Raw genomic sequence first — 23,068 nt, 5'->3', positions numbered from 1 at the left:
TCCCTACATTTTTCCTCTGTTTCAGTGAGGGGTTTTCAGGGGAGGTGCTTCCAGCTCAGACACTGATAACACAAGCACCCCATGGAGGCTCTTACCAGGGAAACACCAGCATGTTGATGAGCTGAAACCTTTGATTTCTTTCCCTTTTCTCCCAACCCAACCACTTTGCCAAAACCCTTTGCAAAAGCACAGGACTGTTCTTCATCACATCCAGGTGCTGAGCAGCTTCCAGCTCTTCCCTGTGGTGCCGTAGCTGGTGCAGGACACTGCTCATGGCTTTGACCCACAACAGCTGGGATAAATCCCTCTTTACCTTTTCTCCCATGGGACAATATCCTTTGAGGAAATCCTGGCAGACTTCTGCCTTCCTGGACACGTAGACATGGCTGTAGGGGCAATTGCTGTTGCTGCAGATCCCCTTCAAGTAGTAGGAACACACCGGCATCTGCAAGAGGAGGAGAAATCCGTCAGCAATTCCCTAAACCCGTGACTCAGAATCACTGCAACCCCCAGACCTGAAATAAAAGCGTGACAGGTGTAAAATAAATAGAAATCTTTTGCCAACCACCGATCCCAGAGGTGTTTTTAGCTCTTCCACTGGTCTCCTGCAAGGCAGCTCCCTGGTATGACGTGTTCCCGGTGTCTGGATACGCAGGGAGCGAAGGCGCCTCCCTCAGCATCCTTCAGGATGCTGGAGAGAGGGTGAAAAGCTGGGAACTGCCACCAGGAAGAAAATTCCCTCTGGACAGTGTAGGGAAGGGATGGGGAAATGTCATAAATTCTGGGAACACCTTTCACAAGGAATGATGCAGTGATGGAGATGGGAACAGCAGCGCAGGGAACACAGCCAGCCCAGCTGCAACATCCCACAGGGAATTCTTAGAGGGAATCCCAACAACCCAGAGGAAATTTTGGCCATCATAAAGACCAAAACAGCATCCTGGGGGTGCTTCCCATTTAGCTCTTCTGTGGAAATGGAGTTGGCTGGAAGGGGGTTTGATAAAGGCTCCTAAAGATGGTTCCTAGAAAGGGGGAAAAAAGCATTTCTGCAAGGATTTTGGGGGGGCTGCATCATTCCAAGGCATTATCCTGGAATTCCCCAGGACTGTGATGCACACTGGGGCAGGCAGGGATGGTCCAGGAAGGAGTGAAATGAGGAGAGCCCGTTGGAGTGGGCATGGGAGAAGGAGAGAAGTGGGATACACAGAGCAGATCCCTGATCCCGCGCTCCCGCTCTCCCGAGTTTCCGCAGCGCGACAGCCGACGGGGAAAACTGACGGAGCAAGGATTCTCCTTGTCGTCCTCAAAGCACAAACTTCACCTTCTGCCAGCTGTTATCATTAAAAACAAATTACCAGCCTGCTGCCATATTTCAGCATCCTTAACTCACCGGCAACCACAGGCAGCTTCCCACTTCCCGCCCCGACCAGGCAGCTGCCGCCTGGAATGTGTGCTTCCCTAAGGTCTGGTTCCTCCTGCTACTACATCCCAAATTTCCTCACTGCTTGACGTGGTATTGATCCCCCCATTCACCAGCAGCATCCTGGTCCCACCAGTTCAAGCATCCCCAAGTAATATTTACAATCCTGCAATAACCACGGGCCGGGGCTATCCGGAAAAATCCCTTATCCCTGAAGGACACATTAAGGGTTGAACTAAATTGCCTCGCTGGAGGCCGAGAGGAAAGAAAACAAAGGGTGCTTTAAAAGAGGAGAGTTTATTTTTAATTGTCTTTTAACTGCAGACATTAACATAAAGGACAGGGCTCTGGGGCGATCTTTGGCAGTGCTGGTGGTGTGACCGTAAACGATTCCCTTAATGTAGTTTTTGATATAGAGCCCAAATTAGCTCTAATAAAAAGGGATAATAAAGGCAGCTCTCCGACAAAAATAAACTCCTCCTCGCTGTCAAGCCCGAGCCATTATCAAGAGGAAGCAGCGCTCTCATTTCAATTAACCTTGTTTGCACCCCAGCACGTCCACACAAATAACAATAACATTAATTCAAGGCACTGGGGCGCTGCGGCCGCCTTCGACAGCTTTGACTCTCTACAAGCTCTGGAGGCAGCAGCTAAATGAACCCGAAACTCCACGTGAGCCTCCAAATTGCTCACAACTGAGTTTTGAAGCTCTATTAGGGAGAAAAATGCTGATTCTTTCCGAGTTCCTCAAGGGGAAAAGCTGTTGGAACAGCAGCGGGCGGCTTCTCGAGTCCCAGCCTCTCGCAACCTTCGCTTCCTTCAGATTTCCTGGTTTCTCCCCATTGCTGGGATGTGTCAGTGGCTCTGATCCACTGTGGAAAAATTCCCTGTCTGTCACTTCTCACCAAAGGCTCTGCCTGAGTCCCCTGTGGAGCAAAATTCTTTAAACTGTGAGGCCCTGGCACAGGATGCCCAGAGAAGCTGTGGCTGCTTCATCCCTGAAGTGCCCAAGGCCAGCCTGGAGAGGGCTTGGAGCAACCTGAGATAGTGAAAAGTGTTCCTGCCCATGGCAGAACAAGAACTTTCCCTCTTCCCCAGGCTCTTTCTTCCATCACCAGAGGGTGATGGAAACCACTGGAGTTTGGATCTGCAAAGCTCAGCAGCAATCTGGAGCCATCCTCCATCCTGGGGACCATTCGCTGCTTGGAGTAAGGAGCTTGCTGCTCTAGGATGGGGAAAAGTTCCCTGCTGCTATAACAGCTGAATCCATGCAGTTTTCCATAGAAAACAGTGATTTTTCCCACAGAAAATAGTGATTACTCCCATTTTTCAATGGGGAAACCGAGGCATGGGAGTGCACGAAGGCTGAGAAACAATTTTGTCCTGAAACCAAGAGCCAAGCCCTGCCAGCCTTTGATCCTTCACCTCCTGGACTGGATATCCCACCCCAGTAAAATCCCACCAAGGTGAGATACACAACAACCTGAACTTCCTCTGATGAGGAGGTTTTGGGGTGTCCCTCTCCAATAACCACACAGTGAAATCCACGGGACCAATGAAATCAGGAATCCCCAAACCAACACATCCCACATGGAAAAAAACACATGGATCACATTAAAACCTCAACTCAAACAGCTAAAAACCAACCATGCAGAATCCCTCACCTGAGGAAAAGGTGGGATTTACTCCAAAAATTCCACGAGCAGGAGGAAAACTGCTTCCTTCCTCTGCTGAGTGCCTCCACCTGCTTTTCCCAGCCCTGATAAATGAGGGAAAAGCCACCTTTGCCAAGAATCACCCGGCTTAATGGGGAGCTCCAGGACTTGGAAAGTGAAGTTGCTTCCCGCTTTAGGAAGCAGCATTCCCATGGCAATAAATCACCCTGGAACAAGTTTGAACTCCATGAAGGAGGTTGTTTCTCTTGCAGCCCTTGCTGATGACAAGGTGGCAGACAGGGAGACCTTTGAACCACCCTCAGGTTGGATAATCCTGTGAAAAATAATTCCCCTTCCCAACAGAGCATGGCAGGAAAAACGTGCTCCGAAAGCTTTTCAGAACTGGCACTGCCTGCTTTGATTTTGGTTTACTAATTAATGATTCATCTTGAGTTTAGGTGATGCTTCATTAGCTAAGGATAAAGGTGAGATGGGCTGAGGTCGCTGCATCCCATGGGATCCCATCCCAGGGATTCTGTCCAAAAAATGCTATTGGCAAACAGCTTCTTGACATGGTCACTCCTTTTTAATTCAGTTTTATTACCACAATATCACTGTTAATCTTCCCAAACTCATGAAGTGCTGCTAAAGGTTGAGTTTGCCATCATTCTCCATTTATTCACCCAAAACAGGGCCCAGAAGCCAAATCTGGAGGTCCTCCCTGAGGGACTACCTCTTCCTGGAAGGGAAACTGAGGCCACATCTCCACCAGGAATTTAAACATACCGAGGAATGTTCCTAGAGAGATCACAAATTCATCCACATCCAACCATCACATTCTTCGGTGGATAAACCACCAAATGCAACAGCTCCTTGGGCACGTCCAGTTCCCAAGTTTCATCTAGGTTTTCTGCCCTGGGACCCAAAAAAGACCTCACCACCTTCTGAAATTCCATTTAATTTGGAGTTTATGGCTCTGTGGATGAATTTCAATCCTTCACCTCAGAGGTGCAGGCAGAGGGTTGCACATTGTTTACTTAGATGACAAAAAGTAGTAGGCCTCTCTAATTACAATAGTTTTGGATAAACCAACAGCCAATCCCACTGCAAAGCTTCCTTCATTCTTGGCTTCTTTATTTTTGAAATCTGATGCTGTTACAGGATGAAAAAAAAAAAAAAAACCAACTTTTTTTCCATCTATCAATCCTCATCCCCATTCCTGCTCTGACACGCCACGAGCCAGGGAATGCAGCTGTCCCTGTCCCTGTTTTATGTACTTGTGATTAAGTGACTCTGAAGAGAAATCCATGTGAAAAACATCTGGTGCTCCGTGTCTCATTCGGAGTGACTTCCCAGAAAACTTATGAGCTCCCCACGGACAAGGAATGTGCCTCAGGCACCTCAGCTTCCGTGCTGGAGTCTCCAAAGCTACATCCAAGTGGAGATCCCAGCCACTAAACACAGGCTGAGGTGCTAAATCATCACTGATAAACCCAAAATAAAAACCCTGGATTACTTTTCCACCTTGTGCAATAAAACCACAGAGCTCCAAATACATCAAGAAGGTGGAAAACAATGAACTCCAGAGTTGTTTTGCCATGGTTTCAACCTGATTTTGCTTCTTGGCATCTCAGAATTGATTTTTATTAATTTATACCTCCAAGTTATGTTTATTAAAACATCCTCCGACCCCAGTACAGAGGGATTTCCTGGGAAATATTATCTTATGGAAGTAGGGAAGGATTAGACAACTAAATGGATTTGATGATCTTGGAGGTCTTTTTTAGACCTCTGAGACCTGAGGTCTTAGGTGTTCAGGTGTTTTCCAGACCTCAACCACAGGGTGGTGAGACCCTGCACAGGTTGCCCAGAGAAGTTGTGGACGCCCCATGCCTGGAAAAATTCAAGGCCAGGTGGGATGGGGCTTGGAGCAACCTGGGATAGTGGAAGGTGTCCCTGCCCATGGAAAAGGGGTTGGAATGAGATGATCCTGAAGGTCCCATCCATCCCGAACCATTCCATGGTTCTCTTACAATTCAGGAGCCTGAACAGTTCAGCAAGGAAACTCCAAACTCAGCTGGAAGCACTCAGTGAGGAAGAACCTTCCTGCAAGCACCCCTTTGCACACAGAGCCACATTCCATTTGGGAAGTCACACAGACCTTGTCCTTGGACACCTTGTGGGAAAACGGGCAGGTCCCATCCGTCTTCTTACACGTGCCACGGAGAAACCTGGAGATAAAGCAGATGGAGCAGGTTGGACATGAGGTGGGTCACAAAAACCACACGATCGCTGCCAAGCTCATCCATAAACCCATTTCACACCCTAAATTAGTACAGATCCCCCTTGTTGGAAGAGCAGCTGATGATTCCTGATAGATTTTAGTCTTTCATCACATTTGGCTGCTCATTAGTAGACAGAGCAAGGCTTGTATCCTAAAATTCAGACATGATGCTCCCAGAAGGAGAAAAGTCCTTCCTAGAGCCCTGATTATTCCAAGTTCCCAAGAAAAGCTGTGGATTCCCCATCCCTGGAAGTGTTCAAGGCCAGGTTGGACAAGGCTTGGAGGTTGGATAGTGGAAAGTGTCCATGGCTTTGTCAGAGGGGTGGATTGGATGATCCTGAAGATCCTTTCCAATCCAAACCATTCCAGGATTCTATGATCCCATTCTATGAGATGCTGTATGAAGCTCCAGGTGGGAGTGGCCAATGACCAGGAGGAGCAAAGACAGGCCCAGAACAGGAAACAAGATCCCAAAGCACATGAGGATGTCAAGAGCTTTCCTAGGATTGACCACTGTAAGAGCACATTAACAAAATTAAAAAATGATAAGGGAAAGCGAAAGAATAGGATTGGAGATAAAGGAACAAGGATGAGGAGACACAAAACTGGGAGAAATCAGCGTTGTCCTCCAATGATCCATGGAAATGACACAGGATGGAGACCCAAATGCCTTCAAGGAGCACAATTCCTAAAGTAGGCAAGGAGTTATGGGATTTGCTATGGGAGAATGAGTGAGAAGGAGTAAAATCAGTTAAAAAACCAATAAATCACCTTCCCCTCCTCTATCGTCTCCCATCGAGCTTTGAGCAACTTCCAAGTGATTCCAGCACAGCAGCAATTTTATGGAGAAATTACTCCAGGAGTTCATCAGTGGAGTTGGCTCTTCTGCACTTTTTAAATGACTCATAATAGAGTTTAATCAACTCTTGGGCAGGTCTAATGAACTGCCAACACAGATCAGTTCTCCTGGAATAAATCACCGAGTCTCAGAGCTGCATGACGTCACAGGCTGAGGGATTCAAACCTGCTGGACTGATCCAAATGGATCTGAGGAATGCTCCTGAAGGAGTAACCTGGAGTGTGGTCAGGGCAGGGGCTCAAGTCACCCAGCCCAGAAAAGAAGGCTCCAAGGGGACCTTAGAGCACCTTCCAGTGCCTAAACAGGCTCCAAGAGAGCCAAAGAGGGACTTGGAACAAGGGATGGAGTGACAGGAAAAGGAGAATGGCTTCCTACTGCCAGAAGGATAGATAGGATATTAGGAAGATGCTTTTCCCTATGAAGCTGGTGAGGGATTGGAATGGAATTCCCAGAGAAACTGTGGCTGCCCCATCCCTAAAAGTGTTCCAAGCTGGACAGGGCTTGGAGCAACCTGGGATAGTGGAAGGTGTTTGGAATTCAATGATCTTTGATGCCCCTTCCAACCAAAACAATTTCTTGATTCTCTGGCCTCTTCTTGTCCTCCTCCTTCCAACCCAACAGTGCAGAACCTGACCCAGAACTCCCATCCCTGTTGTCCTACATCTCTGTTATCAGTTGGTTTCCCTTAGGAACACCCCACAAGGAAGCACCAAAGCCACGCAATGTCCCAGCTCACCACAATTCCGTGCCCAACCCTACCTGGTGCAGACGGCCACTTTCTCTGGATCATGGATGTAGGGGCAGCTCTCGCCCCGATTGCACTTCCCGAAGCGGTTGTAGTACATACAATATTCCTTCTTTTTCTTCTTCTGCTTGGCTTGACGGATGATGGCCAAGCTCCTCTGCACAGCACGGCTGAGGGAGAAAGAGGGACAACGTCAGGGAAAACCTCCAGCTCCAACATCACAACGACATGGACAAGACACCCCAACACTACCTGAAACCACAGAGGAGCCCATCTTTGCAGAGAAATATTTAGAAAGCTCGTGCATACGTGCATATAAGCACTTAAATATTTTCAGTTTTTGGCTGATTTTACCCCAAATCATTAAAAATCTGCAAGGTAACACTGAGATCCCTTCCTACCCCCATAACTCTGATTCTCTCTTTGGATTTTATGAGCGTGGAGAGGGTTTCCCACGCTTTTGGGGAATATGGTGAGGAGGGAAACACCCTCTCCTTGCACAGCACAGGATGCACAATGACTCAGAGGGCTTTTGTCCCACCAGCTGGGCCTGATGCTATTCATGGCCTTCAAGTGGGCACCTGCTCATGAACCTCAAAGAATGAGCACCTACATGATGGCCACAAGAACAAAAAGTATCACCAAAGAGCAGAAAAGCTCCTTTTTAATTGCCTGGTCCCACTAGAAGCTACTTAAGGAGCTCAGAAGTTGCTTAGCACATGTTTTCCATGAGCTTCCAGCTGGAGAGGGAATTATCCAGCAGCTCTTGGGATGTGTGGGACCAGGTGGAAGAGGGAAGTGTTGAGATCTGGGTGAACACAAAGCATGGGGGGCACATCAGATCTCTCCAAGTAGATAATTTGGTGCTAGGGCACAGCCAGCTCCAGTTTGATGAGGACGCAGTGCATTATCCATGAAAAACACAAGTTCAAGGAGATTATTTTCAGAGGAAATGCACATTTTTACCTCTGTAATTGTTGGTTGTCTGCAGCTCTTGGATTAAAGGAGGTGCAAGGCCAAGTGCAAGGTCCTAGATGTGTAGGGGGTAATCCCAAGCACAAATTTGGTGGAGAATGGATTGAGAACAGTCTTGAGGATGACTCAGGGGAGCTGGTGGATGAGAAGCTCCACATGATCCAGACATGGGAGCCCAGAATGTCCTGGGCTCATCCCACAGCAGGGGCAACAGGAGAGGGGGAATTTCTGCCCCTCAGCCCCACTCAGGTGAGATCTCACCTGTGGAGCTGCCTCCAGCTCTAGGGTACAACAGCAGAGGGATGTGGAGCTGCTGGAACAGATCCAGAGGAGGTCACGGACATGTTCCAAGGGCTGGAGCCCCTCTGCTCTGGAGCCAGGCTGGGAGAGCTGGGAATGTCCAGCCTGGGTCTCCAGGAAGACCTTGGAGTCCCTTCTAGTGCCTAAAGGGGCTCCAGGAGAGCTGGAGAGGGACTTTGGACAAAGGTTGGAGTGCCAGGAAAAGGGGGAATGGTTTCCCACTACCAGAGGGCAGGCATAGATGGGATATTGGGAAGAAATTCTTCCCTGGGAGAGTGGGGAGGCTCTGGCTGAGCTTGAAACCACCTCAAAGCAGAATCTGCGGAAAAGCAGCAGCCAGAGCTTTCCCAAATCATCCTCCAGTTCAACAGCTGCTCCTGAAGCTCCTGATTCCCTCCTGAACATAATTCCAAAGCTGGAGCACGTCATTCCTGCTTCCCATGAGTACAGACCTGGCAATGTATCGGCACGTTGAGGATCTGCTCAGGCTGGGTGGAAAGAGCCCAGGACTGGGTGTGGAGTGCAATCTCAGGGCTGGAGAGAGAAAAAAAAACCATGGATCATTGCTTGGAATCAAGAAATTTTGCAGGAATTCACACAGCCCTCAGTACTTTAGGTCCACAAAAATGACTGGAAAGATGGAGACCCTTTGCTATGAGGAAAAGCTGGGAGATCTGGGGGTGTTCAGCCTGGAAAAGAAAAGGCTCCAGGGAGAACTTGGGGCCCCCTCCGTTGCCTAAGGAGCTCCACGAGTGCTGGGGAGGAACTTTGGACAACCACCTGGAGTGGCAAAATAGAGGGAATGGCTTCCCACTGCCAGAGGGCAGGGAGAGATGGGATATGAGGAAGAAATTCTTCCTTGGGAGGGTGGGGAGGCCCTGGCACAAATTGCCCAGAGAAACTATGGATGCCCCATCCCTGGAAGTGTCCAAGGTTGGACAGGGCTTGGAGCAACCTGGAATAGTGGAAGGTGTCCTTGCCCCCTGCAGAGAGTTTGACCTGGATGACCTTCACGCTCCCTCCCAACCCAAACCATTCCATGATTCCAGGATCTTATTTAACCCAAAGTACGGAGCTCCCGGAGAACCAAGGGACAAAGAAGCCCTTCAGGGACTTCCCACCTCTGGAGCAGCCCCAGCAGAAGCGCTCCTTGCCAGCCCCAAACACAGCAGGAATTTTTCCCCTCAGCACCCAAACGTGCCAGAACACTTCTCTAAGCACATCCTACGCTTCCACCACCAATCCAACAAACTTCCACGCTTGGCTTGGCCGCTCCCCGCAGCCGGACAGGGAAGCCCAGCGCCCACTCCCATCCATGCACGCATGGAATTAAATCATCCTTGGCTGGTGCAGGGAAGAACGAATGGGAAAGGAAGGCTGGATTTCAGTTTTCCAGGTGGGATGAGAGCAGCTCAGTCACTCACTTGCCAGCCCGGGCGTGTTGGGAAGTTGAGCGAGTGGAATTTGATTGCGCGGCACCGCGAGCTGTCACTCAGCTGCCGGCGTCGGCGAAGCCCCATCTGTTCCCTCTGCACATCAAATTCCATCAACGGGGCATTTGAGCCACCACTGAGATGTTTTTTTCCTCTGTTTTTTTAAAATTCCTTCACATCCCAAGCTATAGGAGCATCTTTTTTTTTTTGTTGTTCTAGAATAAACATTCCCCAACTTCAGGATGCTCCGAAGATGCCGCTGAAAAGTCTCCATTAAGGGCAAGGTTGACTTCCCAAACAACGCGGGGAGGAAGCCCCAAATTAAAATCCATTAGGATAGGGCTGGAGCATCCTCAGCCCTCTGGAATTCTGTATAATATTCCTTAAAGCTACACCAGGAATCAGCTCCTGAGGGCAGCACAAAACCCCTCTAAATATTTAATATTTGGGGATAAAAGCAGATACACAGGGATGAACAAGTTTGGGATCACAGAATCATGGAATGGTTAGGGCTGGAAGAGCCCTCAAAGGTCATCTCAGCCAGAAAGGAGGAATCACTAGAGATAAACAGAGGATAAATAAAGGAGACAACAGACTCCTGCCAGTGGGTTGGAATTTTTATGCAGCAAAAATACATCAATGGAGTTATTTTTTGGGTTATTTTTCCCCAGTTTTCATCTTCTAGTAAGAAGCCATGCAATAACATTATGTAAATCTCCCATTCCAGGAATTAGCTCGCATCCCAAAGAGAGTTTAACTATCCAAGAGCTGGTCCCATCCATGACAAAATCCATGTGAGATCCGTCCAGGTCTGGCAAAGCACCTGGAAGCTGGCAAAGAAAACCCCCATCCACAACTTCCCACTTCCTAATTATTCATCCCATGTGCAAATCCTCCCCAAACTATTAGAAAATTACCCAAATATTTCTCCAGGAGAAGCCAAGCCAAGATAGCTCTGTAATTAAACATTTCCCCATCCATTGGGATTTACAGAGAAAACTCAGGCTCTGTCATGAGGACATTTTTTGAAGCTGTTGCATCATGGAAAAAAAAAGTTTAAATAAAAGTAAAACCTTTGTGTATATCCCAGTAATAAGAAAGGGGTGCAGGAGAGAGGACTGGTTGTTCCCAACTTCTCAGGAGGTCCAAGGAGCCTAAATTTGGATTTTTAGGGTGTTTGTCAACTCATAATTCCCAACTGGTCACTACAAGAGATTTGCATTAATAAATGCATTAATAAATAAATATTCCTTGCATTGGACAGTGTATTATTGAAATTGGGGTGAAACTGGGACATCAAAAGACACTGAGAAATGGGATAAGGGTTAAATTCCAACATCAGGAGCCAAAATTTGCTGCAGTCTGGCCTAAATTAAACAAAAAGCTGAAACGATGCCCCCAGGGCTCGACTTTGGGAGTCTCATTTGGTCCAGACAAAACACTGGGCACATCCCAGTTCCAGACCTGTCCCGTTTTTCTCCTCAATCACTTCCCAGCCAGGGAGAACATCGGGACACAGCGGTGCTGTCGGATCAGGATAGTGACTCCCACATCCTTGGCACTGCCAAAGTCCCTCACTATGGAAATTTAAAGTGGTATCACAGCAAATTCCTCCCATGTGCACGTTCCAAGGCAGCAGGAACGGAATGAAGAGGGGTGAAAAAAGCAGGAAAGTAAGAAAAGCTGCCACAGAGAGCATCAAGAACCGCACACTGAGGGCTTTTGAAGTGATTACACCCAGCACAGCGGCGTCAGCCGGGATATTTTCCACCCCGTGGAATCCAGGTGGATTTCGCTCCCCCTTTCCTGATGATTCAGTCGCTTGGAAGAGCATCATCCGTAAGGAAACCCACAGCCCGTGCAAACAGGGCTGTTTCTCTTAATGCATCATTCCCAGCCCGACGCTGGCGGCTCTGGTGGCTCGCGGTGAGAAGTGATTGTTGTTCCCAATCCAGCCGGGAGACTCCGCGCGTCTCTCCGGAGGGAGCGGGAGCTGTCATGTTCATTAAATGCATGATTACAGCTATGATTAATAGCGGGGGCTACAGCCTAACTCCTTCTTTTTTTTCCCTGCTCCCAGGAAGGAATCCGCAGCCAAGCAGTCCCGCGGTGTTTTCTGCAGCGTTTGGATCGACGTTTGGAATTCCAGATTTTGGCGGAAAAGGCACAATTTATCCTTGTCAAACACAAAAATGCTTAAAATTGGGTTTTAAGCAGGTTGGGTGCTGCACCCCTGCACCAACTATAAGTTTATTAGGAATTTGGAATTCCAGATTTTGGCGGAAAAGGGGGGAAAGGCACAATTTATCCTTGTCAAACAAAAAAATGCTTCAAATTGGGTTTTAAGCAGGTTGGGTGCTGCACCCCTGCACCAACTATAAGTTTATTAGGAACTTTTCTCATCCTTAATCCTAAAACTCAGCTCAAGCAGATCCAGATCCATCTCCAGCATCCTGGGTTGTTTTTTTTTTCCATAACCCTAAAACACAACTTGAGGCTCAAAGTCCTTCTCCTCCAGGGAAAGGCTGGCAGAGATTTCCCTTGGCAGCCCAGGAACTGCACTCAGGAGCAACACTTGGTGCTTTCCAGCATTCCCACATGGATATCAGGATGCTCCCATTCAATCTGACACTCCTGCTCAGCTCCCCATCACCCAGGGGCTTGGGATGCAACAAACACACCCCGAAAACAATATTCTGAATATTCCTTTGAGTTAAAAATTGGCTGCAAATATCACAGTTAATTATCACCTGCTTAATTATTTAGGAAGGACTTTATTGCTCTAAGGCACAGCTCAAGGATCAGGACCTCATCTTGTGGAAAGGTCTGCTGGAGCATCTTATCCAATTATTTACTTTTTTTTAAATGGTGGAAAAGCTGTAAAAAACTGTAAAAAAAAAGGAGAAATCCAGAAAAGGGAAAAAACCAGAGTTAGGGTAAGCCAGGACCAAGGGATGATGGGCAAGAGGATGAGAACACTGTTAGAATGAAGAGTATTGAGTAGCAAGCCCATTGCTTCCCATCTACTTCCACAATCCCAAATCAAGGATAATTTGTGGAAATCTTCCCTATGGAGAGAAAAAAATCGGTAGAAAACTGAAATAGGCAGAAAAGAAGGAAGAAATTCACAGTGGGGGAGTGGTAGGGCCAAGGGATGGGCCAGAGGGTGGGAACATTGTTAGAAGGATGAGTGTTGAGTATCAGGCCCATTGTTTCCCATCTACTTCCACTATCCCAAGTCAAGGATAATTTATGGAAATCTTGCACACAGAGGGAACCAACCAGGGGTTTGTCACAGCAGTGACAGGCAGGTGATCAGCTCTGCTGGCCAGGGCTCCAAATATGGGATGATCACAACAGGGTCATCCCATTTTTTGCTCACCAATCCCAAGGTTTTGGAATTCTTCAGTCCCTTATCCCTTTTGAGCTCAGTCCTTTGGCTCACTGAGTACAATTCCTTGGGATTCTTCAATCTCTTATCCCTTTTGAGCTCAATTCCATGGTCCCTTGAATCTCAGTGCCTTGTCTTTGGGATTACTCAATTCCTTATATCCTTGGTCCCTTTCCAGCTCAATCCCTTAGTTTTGCGATTTCTCCCTTGGCCCCTTCCCCCTCAATTCCATGATTTTGGGATTGCTCAACCTCCCTCAGGTGTCAGTATCACCACACAACCACTCCTCAGCCTGTTCCCACACGACCTGGAAAAGGCTTCCTTAAACCACACTGGCTCCTTTAATAGTTTCCATTATCACCCCACCTCTCCCACCGCAGCCTCCTTCGGAAAGAGCCGAGCGATTCATTTTCCGAGTCTCTCCTTGGCTTTATTGCTGAACCGAAAGTTTTGAGGCTGCACTTGGGGAAATTTATTTCTTTAATTATTATTCATTTAAGTGGGTTCCGCGGATTTCGAGGATCAGCACTCGCAGCTGCTGGGGGTCATTTATTTCCCTCACTGGACAGCACAAGTCCTCATTCCGGAGAAGACAAGGGAAAAAGAAGGGATGAGCTGCCTCTAAACAAGCAGAGATTTTCCCATTTTCCTGCCCGACTGTCCCCGCATCCCATGAATGTCCCTCAGTCAGGTGGTCACGAGTGTTTTATTAACAAAGCAACTCCAATTAATGAATCAGCTTCAATTAATGAAGCAGCTCCAGGTTGGATGTTGTATGAGCAGATGCGGGCCAGGAGCAGGATCTGATCCCTGCAATTCCAGAGCTGAGGAATTGAGCTCATAAAGCAAAAGGGATTGAGCAATCCCTAAGGCAAGGCATGAGACTGAAGGGGCCAAAGGATTGAGCTCCAGAGGGATAAAAGGATTGAACAATTCCAAATCAAGGGATTGAGAGTGAAGAAGTTAAAGAGATTGAACAATCCCAAAACCAAGGGATAGAGCTCAAAAGGGGCCAAGGGATTGAGCTCAAGGGGCTGAGGGACTGAACAATCCCAAAATCAAGAGACAGAGCTCAAAAGGGCTCAAGGGATTGAGCTCAAGGGGCTGAGGGATTGAACAATCCCAAAATCAAGATAGAGCTCAAAAGGGCTCAAGGGATTGAGCTCAAGGGGCTGAGGGATTGAACAATCCCAAAATCAAGGAATTAAGATCAAAGGGGCCAAGAGATCCCACAATCCCAAAGACAAGGCACTGAGACTGAGGGGGCCATGGAACTGATCTGAAAAAGGGTAAGGAACTGAGGAATCCCAAAAACAAGGGATTGAGTTTGAAAGGGGTCAGGAAACCCCTCATCAAACCCCAAAATTCATGGGACTGCAGTCCAAAGGGGTAAGAGTTTCAGTCACCCCTAAAAGCAGGCATTGAGCTCAAATGGGGTAAGGGAAGGAGGAATCCCAAAACTAAGGGATTGAGTTTAAAGAAATTGAGGGACTGAGCTCAAAGACATAGAACAATTCCACAAACAAGGGACTGAGACTGAAGGGGCCAAGGAATCCCTCAATCCCAAAGACAATAAAGGCATTGAAACTGAAGGTGCAAAGCAACTGAGCTCAAAAGGTTGGAATGAGATTGTCTTTAAGATCCTTTCCAACCCAAACTATTCCATAATTCCATGACCTTCCATCTCCCCGGCTGATCACCTTCGCAGCAGAGAGGGGAAACTGAGGCAGGAGGGAATGTTACACAGCAGGATGTGCATCTGGATGCATGCAGGGAAAATCCCTCCCAGTTGTGGAATGCTGAACTCAACCATGTTTTAACTAATATTTTGTTTCTCTGGGATCAGAGCCACCATCACAATATGTGGGAGATGCCTCAGCTCAGGAGGACTAAAAGCTCCTCTTAGGCCTTCACCTTTAGGAGCTCAACAATCCTGGGTATCTCCAAGGCTCTGGAATCTACAGTCATGGAGACAATTCGAAAACCCCAATAAATAAAATCACGTTGTTCAAGGGGCCGGCTGTCACCTCTGGAGTCCCCAAAGCCACTAGCCTTTCTCCAAACAAGAGCTAAAACCTCAGCATGAGGAAATCACGCAGGTGAGGATTTGCCCATGGAAAAATAGCCTGGACACTTGGAAAACCCTGCTGGAGCCAGCCCCAGCTCACAGAGTGCAATTCCTCTCTTGGCAGCAGCAGCGGCTCATGCAGAGATTGGGGTCAGGGCTGGTTTCCGGACAATGTCAAACCTTAATTTGCTTTCTGCTGCTTTCAATCTTGTATTTCCCCTTCTGTGTTTGTTTGTGAAACTCTACATCACCCAGGACCTTTTGCTTCTCTCCCTGATTTCATGGAAATTCCTCAAGAGTCTGGAGAACGCCTGAGCAGCTGGAGAAAGAAATGAAGGAAAGGTTCCTTGTAAGCAGGGAAACCTAATTATTCTGCTTGTTTAATTAATGCTTTCCACACCATCCCACTGCCGATTTTCCAAGACTTCTAGCCAAGTGAAAAAATACATGGGTGCTAAAATACCAGTTATCCCAAAGGGAAAGAACCTTTCCATATGTGATTCCACATCTTTGTCTTGCACAGGGATGAGCAGAGAGTGTTTAAGCTCTGGGTTTTCTTCTCCATCCTTGCCCGAGCAATGAATTATGCCACATGCAAGGTCCCTATCCAGCTGGAAAGGCAAAAAAAAAAATTTTTTATTTCTGTATTTCATTTGCAGTTTTCCTGAGGTAAGTGTGGAATGCACAGGAATCCTCTGGGAGCAGAGCCACACATGAGATGAGAGCAAAGTTCTCAGCAGCTGCACAGGCCATGCTGTGATTGCTCCAGGGAGTCTTTTTATGTTCAAACCACCTCCAAAAATGTTTCCTGAGATTGCAGTGACATTTTCCTTGTCCCCAAGCCATGTGCCCTCCTTGTCTCTCCAGCACTAACAAAACCCATTCCACAAGAGCCACAGAAAATTGCTCTTCCCATTGCTCCTGGTAGCCTCAGGATTGATCCCAATACAGCACAGGGATGCAGGAAGTGCATCCCCAGGATCAAATCTTAACTCACCACCAGCATCCATCAATAAATCACTTGGGAATGCTACGATGGTGTGGATGGATCAGCCCCAGCACCCGGCATCAGATTTTGTACTGTAGAGATAAAACCCCAACCCTATAAATCCAGGGACAGAACAGAATTATAACCCACTGGAAGTAAACTCCAAGCTATTAAACTGTCAGGAGCATTTCCCGTCTCTCCACTATTCCAAACACACGGTGCCTGGCACTGAGAGGGAAAGGAAAAGCCGTTTTTTTCCATCTTTTAAATAAACTTTGTCAAGTGTTGAAAACACAAGAGCGTTGAGCAAACGTTCGCAGCCGATGAGAACACACAAATCTTCCGCCCTGCCAGGCCCAGTTATCCTAAGGCAAGAGTAATCTGTGGAATCCATCCTTGGGAAGGAGGATGAATTACGGGCAGAGATGAAAGATGACATGAAAACACTGATCCACAGCAGTTCCTCGGGTTTTGTGGTTACAAAGCCAACGTGCTATGTGGCAGGGGGAAAGAGGCAACAGCAAAATAAGAAACACCTTCGAAATAATAATTAGATGGGATTGTATTTGATAGGGAATAACCCTGGAAGGGATCTTCCCTCCCTAAGTGGTACTAATTAAACCAAATTTTCTGAATGAGACCTCACTAGAAGACGTGGTTTCAGTGAGAAAGGAAAAATGGGGGCATCACATCTCTTCCATGCCCTGTCACCCCAAATCCCCTCAGGAACCCCACACAAGCAATTCCAAGCCCTGAATCTGCAGAAATCCTCCCATTACACCTTTGGCTTCATCCCTCTTCCAGGAATTTGCCTCTAAGTTGGTGTTTCTCTGCTTGGTCCCAATCCAGTGATGGATATTCACGGACAGGCCAAATTCATCAGCCTTTGCTGAGTTGTTCAAATGAGACTTTGCTCATTTGTCTATTTCCAGACAAATTTAGAAACTTCCTTGCACTTGGATAAATAAAAATTTCACCTTCTTGCTGGGATGCAGGACCTTTTCCACCCACGTCCTCCCCAAAAAGAGTTCATGAAGCCTGTTCTTAAAAAAAAATCTTCAAAATAATGGAGATTTTAGAGCCAAATGAGCCCAGCATTTCATCATCCTTGTCCTTGGAAAGCTCTCCCACCAGTTTAAGCCCCTTGGTTTTCAGCTGCTCCACCTGCTCATGGAGAAACATTCTTTCTTTGCTTGGCAGCTCTGGATTTTCCACTTTTCCAGTCCTTCCAGACATCACTTCTCCCCAGGACTCTTCCTAGTGGTGCAACTCTGTCCTGAAATCCATCCCCTGCTGCATCCAATAACATCCCGGTCCATGTCCTGCATTTCACCCCCTTTCTTCCATTCCTGCAGGATATTTTCTGCCTTTGGTGACATCTTCAATGCCCAAAGATGCCTAAGGCAGAACCACTCTCAAGCTGGTTTTGTGCAGCCGATTATCCTGATCCAGAGACTGGAAAATCCCAGTACCACTACCAAAGCTCTTGGAAAAATCTGAATTTATTGTGAGTCTCCAAACTCTGATCCACCTTCCCCAGTTTAACTATTCCCAAAAATTCTCAATAAACAGTTAGGGTGCAAAAATATTTGAGACCAAGAAGAAATTTTAAAAATACTTTAAACACAGTTAAAATCTGCTCTTTTTTAAGGGTCACACTTGAGGCATCAAACACAGGAGGAGCTGAAACACAAATTTAATCAAAGCCACAGTGAAAAGCTGGGAATTCATCAAAATTCATCATTCCATGGTTATATGGGGCGTCAAACACAGGAGGAGCTGAAATTAAAAAAATTTAATCAAAGCCACGATGAAAGCTGGGAATTCATCAAAATTCATCATTCCATGGTTATATGCAGAATGATCTTCCCAAACTTTTAGGTCCATATTGAATGTAATTTGATGAGCATCTCAAGCACATTCAACCTCGTGGTGCTGTTTGAAGTTATCCAAGACTTTGCCCATTAAACCAAGTTTAACGGCGTGTCTCCACAAGCTTGAATTAAGTCTGACTCAAGAAAACCTCAATTCTCCTGAACTTTTAATTTCCCCAACATTATTTCCCCTTTGGAGCTACTATAAAGCAAGAATAGCACTTGGCAGCATGGGATGTCCACCACCTTCACATCTGGAATTCTATGAGGCCGGACGATGAGTCGCAACCCACAGGCTGGGAATAAACATCTAAAAACTGAACTCAGTGGATTTTGGACACGAACTGGGACAAATTCCTGCTCACCTGCTCTGATGGGAGTTTTGTTGCTCAGGTCCCTGGCCCGGACAGGGCTGCTGGAAGTTTTGGAGAGTTTGTTCGCCGACACCCGGTACATGACGCCGCCGATGCAGCGGAAGCCTTTGTTCCTCCAGCGCTGTTGGACGAGCTGGGATTTGCCGCCTTGGAGTGAGGGTCGGGATTGGTTTAACAGTGGGGATCTGCAGGAAAAATAAAGTCAAGGTCAGTCCAAATTTGGGAAAATGTCACAAGGAGGTGTTGCTTCGTGAGCAAACCATGGGATCGGAGACTCAGGGAATGGTTTGGGTTCAAAGGGACCTTCAAGATCATCTCATTCCAACCCCACTTCCAAGGGCAGGGACAGCCCCCACTAGAATGGAGGAGATGTATGGAAGAAGCAGGGATGTTCTTGCTGTTGACTGAGGAAAAGCTCTGATTCCTCATGACTGACCCCAGAAAAATTACCTTCAGGGACTCTGCTCCAACTTTTCCCACCCTTGCTTGCGTCTCCCACCTCAGCAGAAACAAGGAAATGTAGATGCAATCCCATGAGAAAATCAGCAAGGTGGGACCTTCACTGAGCTTAGCCAAGTTTTATGGAGCTCTACAAGCTTTGACATGCCTGGAAGTACATCAAAGCCAGGTGGGATGGGACTCTGAGCAACCTGATCCAGTGGGTGGCATCCCTGTCCAAGGGAGGGGTTTGGAACTAGATGGTCTTTAAGATCCATTCCAACCCAAAACATTCCATGTATTTTTGGTATCATTATTCCTATTATGAATCAGATACCACAACTTCAATATTTTTATTCTGACCCCAAATCTGGCTCTTGGAAGGATTTTCCTCAATCCCTGCATGGGACAAATTACCCAACAGCATTTCCATCCCCCCCCGTGTCACCTGGAGCTGATGCTGGACCTCAGCAGGGTCCAGTGGGCAGGGCTGGGGACCTGTTCCCACCCCCTCAACTCTCCCTAAATTCACAAACCCCATATTGAGGCAGTGGGATGGAGATGGATCAGGAATCGTGATCCAGTTACTGTTGCCCATAACATTATTCTGAAGGACCCGGTAAGTCCTGAAGTGACACCTGAGGGATAAATATCACAGAATCCCAAAATCTTTCAGGTCTGAAAAGATCTCCAAGGCCATGAAGTCCAACCTGACCAATCACCACTTTGTCAATTAGATCAGAGCACTGAGAGCCATGTCCAAGCATTCCTTGAGCACCTATAGGGATGGGGACTCCATTCCACCTTGATGGACAGCTCATCCCAATGTTTAACAACACTTTCCATGAAGAAATTCCTTCTAATGTCCAACCGGAACCTCCCCTGGCACAGCTTGAGGCCATTTCCTCTCATCCTGTTGCTGGTTGACAGGGAAAAGAGGCCAAACCCCACCTTGCCACATGTCCCAGAGAGGCTTCCCTGTCACCCAAAATCTTGTCCACTCCATGACCTGATACCTCCTGCACCATCCCACCTCCCTCTCAAGCCACAATGCAGCCTCCCAGCTCATTCCTATCCATCCCCCATTATCCAAACAGAGCCACTGCAGCCAAATCAAATCTCCTCCAATATCAGTCGCCTTCCTCATTTAGCGCTAATCCAAACAGTAATTTGTTTATGCAAATTAGAGCTCTAATTTTGTATTAGCCCAAACTATGCTCATAATGCTATTAGCAGAACGTATATAAACCGCGCATTACCGGAGAATATCCGTAAATTAAGATCCTGCTATCCTATCAGCGGAATGCAAACCCCGATGAGCATTTCCTTTAAATGAACATGTGCTCCAAAGAAAAAGAGAGCTGGAAAATGGAATAGTTACATTTCCTAATGCTGAGCGTGACAGCCTATTCATTCCGGAGGGCTGTTGCCACTGGCTACGGAGCTCGGAAAATTTGCTGCCTGGTTTTTTGTGGAAGGGGATGGGAACTCAATAAATTCCTCGTTTCAGTTCCCCCAGGGTTTCCTCCTCATGGAACTGCTCCGGAGAGGAGCATCAAGTCTTAGTGACTTGCAAAGGAGTCACGGTGGTGGCATTGGTGGGTGAAGGTGACAATGGCATGAGGGACATTTGGGTCACTCATGGATCACCCAGCACATCCCAGAAAACTCCAGCAAGGCCAAGGATGCATCCAGCATTGGCTGCAGGACCTGAAGAAAGGTATTGTGGCCATATCAGGGGCAATAAAAATAACATCAAATATCCAACAGCTGGGAGGGTGACGGAGATGATTCTCCCCCTCTACTCTGCTTTTCTGAGATCCCATCTGGAGTTCTGTGTCCAGCTCTGGGGTCCCAGCAGCAGAAGGATGTGGATCTGTTGGAGCAAGTCCAGAGGAGCCCCTCTGCTCTGGAGCCAGGCTGGGAGAGCTGGGGGTGTTCAGCCTGGAGAAGGGAAGGAGCCAGGGAGATCTTGCTGTGCCTAAAGGGACTCCAGGAGAGCTGGAGAGAGACTGTGGAAAAGAGATGGAGTGACAGGACACAGGGAATGGCTTCCCACTGCCAGAGGGCAGAATTAGGTAAGATACTGGGAAAGAATTCTTCCCAGGGAGAGTGGTGAGGTGCTGGAATGGAGTTCCCAGAGAAGCTGCAGCCGCCCCATCCCTGGAAGTGTCCACGGTCAAGTTGGACAGGGCTTGGAGCAACCTTGGATAGTGGAAGGCATCCCTCCCCATGGCTTCCATGGCACTGGATGAGCTTTAACTTTCCAAACCAACCTGTTCCAGGATTCTAATGAAGATATTGCAGAACACCACCATAGCTGTGACAAGATCCAATCCCAGCTCCATCCATCTCCTCTTCCTCCCAGAGACACATCCTTGGGAGAACCCCAGGATGTTCCATTCCTCTACTCACAGGGGCTGTAGTGCCAGAGGATTTGGGGCCCCTTTTTCCCAGCTGAATCAGTCGCTTTAAGGACTTCTGTAATTCCATATATATTCCCTATATGTTATCTCTGGGTAATACATAGAGATATCCACACACATCTATTTCCATACAGATACACACATAATTGAATATATATATACCCTGAAATACAAGATCTATATATTATATAGAATAACAAATATTGATACTTTCATACATAAATCTATATTATCACCTGTATTCTCTGGGCCTCCTATATCCATCAATTATCTCTAGATATTATTGAATATATGCACTGAATGCATATATTGAATTATATATGTTCAATAACATCTAGATATGTTCTATATATATATTTATTAATACCTAGAGATAATTTATATGAGGCCCAGATACTATTTTTTTCTTAGAGCTTTATATTACTTATATATTATTGAACATATAGAACATATATTGAATTACATATATTCACTAATATATAGGTAATACATATAATATATAGTTATTGCTTTCTATATATTATACATTTCACATTTTCCTTAACTCTAGTAGAGAAGAGGGAAGAAGTCAGGGGTTCATCCAACATTCCCCACTCTGGTTTGTAGGGAAAGGCTGGGATGTGGCACAGCTGTGGAAGCAATCAGGGCATGGATATACAGACATACAGATCTACAGAGATATCTATATCTATATCTATATCTATATCTATATCTATATCTATATCTATATCTATATCATCTATCTATATACACACACTAGATATAGATATATATAAAGTATATGCAGACATATACACACATATAGAATAAGCATATTTAAATAGCTATTCTATGTATTTAAATAGATAATGTATCTATATAATTATATCTATATATTATATCTAGATATAGTCATATATACTACAAATATTCTATATCTATACAGATCCATTCAATATCTATTGAATATAAATTCACATGTATGCCCTAATACATTATATTATCACACAGACACACATATATGAGATAATACATTAAATGAAACCTTTTTTTGGCTATAATGTTAATAAAACCCAAGGCACCCCAAAACCCTGCACAGCCCCAGGAGCTGCTCACACCACTTAAGCCTGACTCACTGGTTTAAGCACCAGTTTAAGACCCAACTGGTTGAATCCTGCAAATCCTCAGGATATTTATTTTCCTGCCTTTCTGCTCTCAGGTCACTGAAGTGGTCACACACCTCTCTCTTCTTGAGAATTCCTTAGGGATGGCCAAGCTCCAAACTGAGGGAGCCTCCAAATGCAGACATGGTATCAGAACATCCCCACTGAGGCAGGAAGTTGGAACAGGATGATTTTCAAGGTTCCTTCCAATCCATTCCACCAATCTATGATTTTTTCAAGGATTTTGACAAACAACATCAAAACTCATCTCATTCCCCAAAGGAATTTAGAGTTGTTGTAATTTTTGAGGGAGACAAGTGACCTCTGGGTAGTCTCCAAGCAAAGCTTCTGCAGAACATCTGCTCAGGCTGCCAAAGCCCCAAGGGCCATCGGACTGAAGCCATGGAATCATCACAGAATGATTTGGGTTGAAAGGCATCTTCAAAATCACCAAGTTCCAATCCCCCTCCATGGGCAGGACCACCTTCCAGTAGAACAGGTCACTCCGAGCTCCATTTAACCTGGACTTGAACACTTCCAGGGACGGGGAGTCCTAGCCAGGAGCTCAGTTTGAGGCTTGTCTACCTCCATTTCCAACTTCTGGGCAGTGCAAATGTCCAAGCAGTAATGTCCCTTCATCCTTTTATATATATAAAGTAATATTTATTAAAATATTTATTGTATTTATTATTTATT

The 23,068-nt window shown here is 46.5% G+C and overlaps 1 protein-coding gene across 2 annotated transcripts in view; it reads right to left on the bottom strand.

The window, feature by feature from the left end:
• Positions 1 to 23,068, bottom strand: part of ZC3H3 (zinc finger CCCH-type containing 3) — a 133,199-nt gene that overhangs the window by 23,183 nt on the left and 86,948 nt on the right. For both annotated transcript variants that reach the window (XM_039714195.1, XM_039714186.1), the window contains exons 5-9: positions 18,358 to 18,551; positions 8,691 to 8,772; positions 6,978 to 7,133; positions 5,237 to 5,306; positions 314 to 445 (exon numbers count right to left, since the gene is read on the bottom strand). In XM_039714195.1, coding sequence (XP_039570129.1) covers positions 314 to 445; positions 5,237 to 5,306; positions 6,978 to 7,133; positions 8,691 to 8,772; positions 18,358 to 18,551 — 634 coding nt within the window. The remainder of the gene's footprint in view (positions 1 to 313; positions 446 to 5,236; positions 5,307 to 6,977; positions 7,134 to 8,690; positions 8,773 to 18,357; positions 18,552 to 23,068) is intronic.

The sequence above is a fragment of the Passer montanus genome, unplaced genomic scaffold (assembly GCF_014805655.1).
Source record: "Passer montanus isolate IOZ18808 unplaced genomic scaffold, ASM1480565v1 scaffold100, whole genome shotgun sequence".
Taxonomy (NCBI): Eukaryota; Metazoa; Chordata; class Aves; order Passeriformes; family Passeridae; genus Passer; species Passer montanus.
This window is presented reverse-complemented; position numbering and strand designations above follow the sequence as displayed.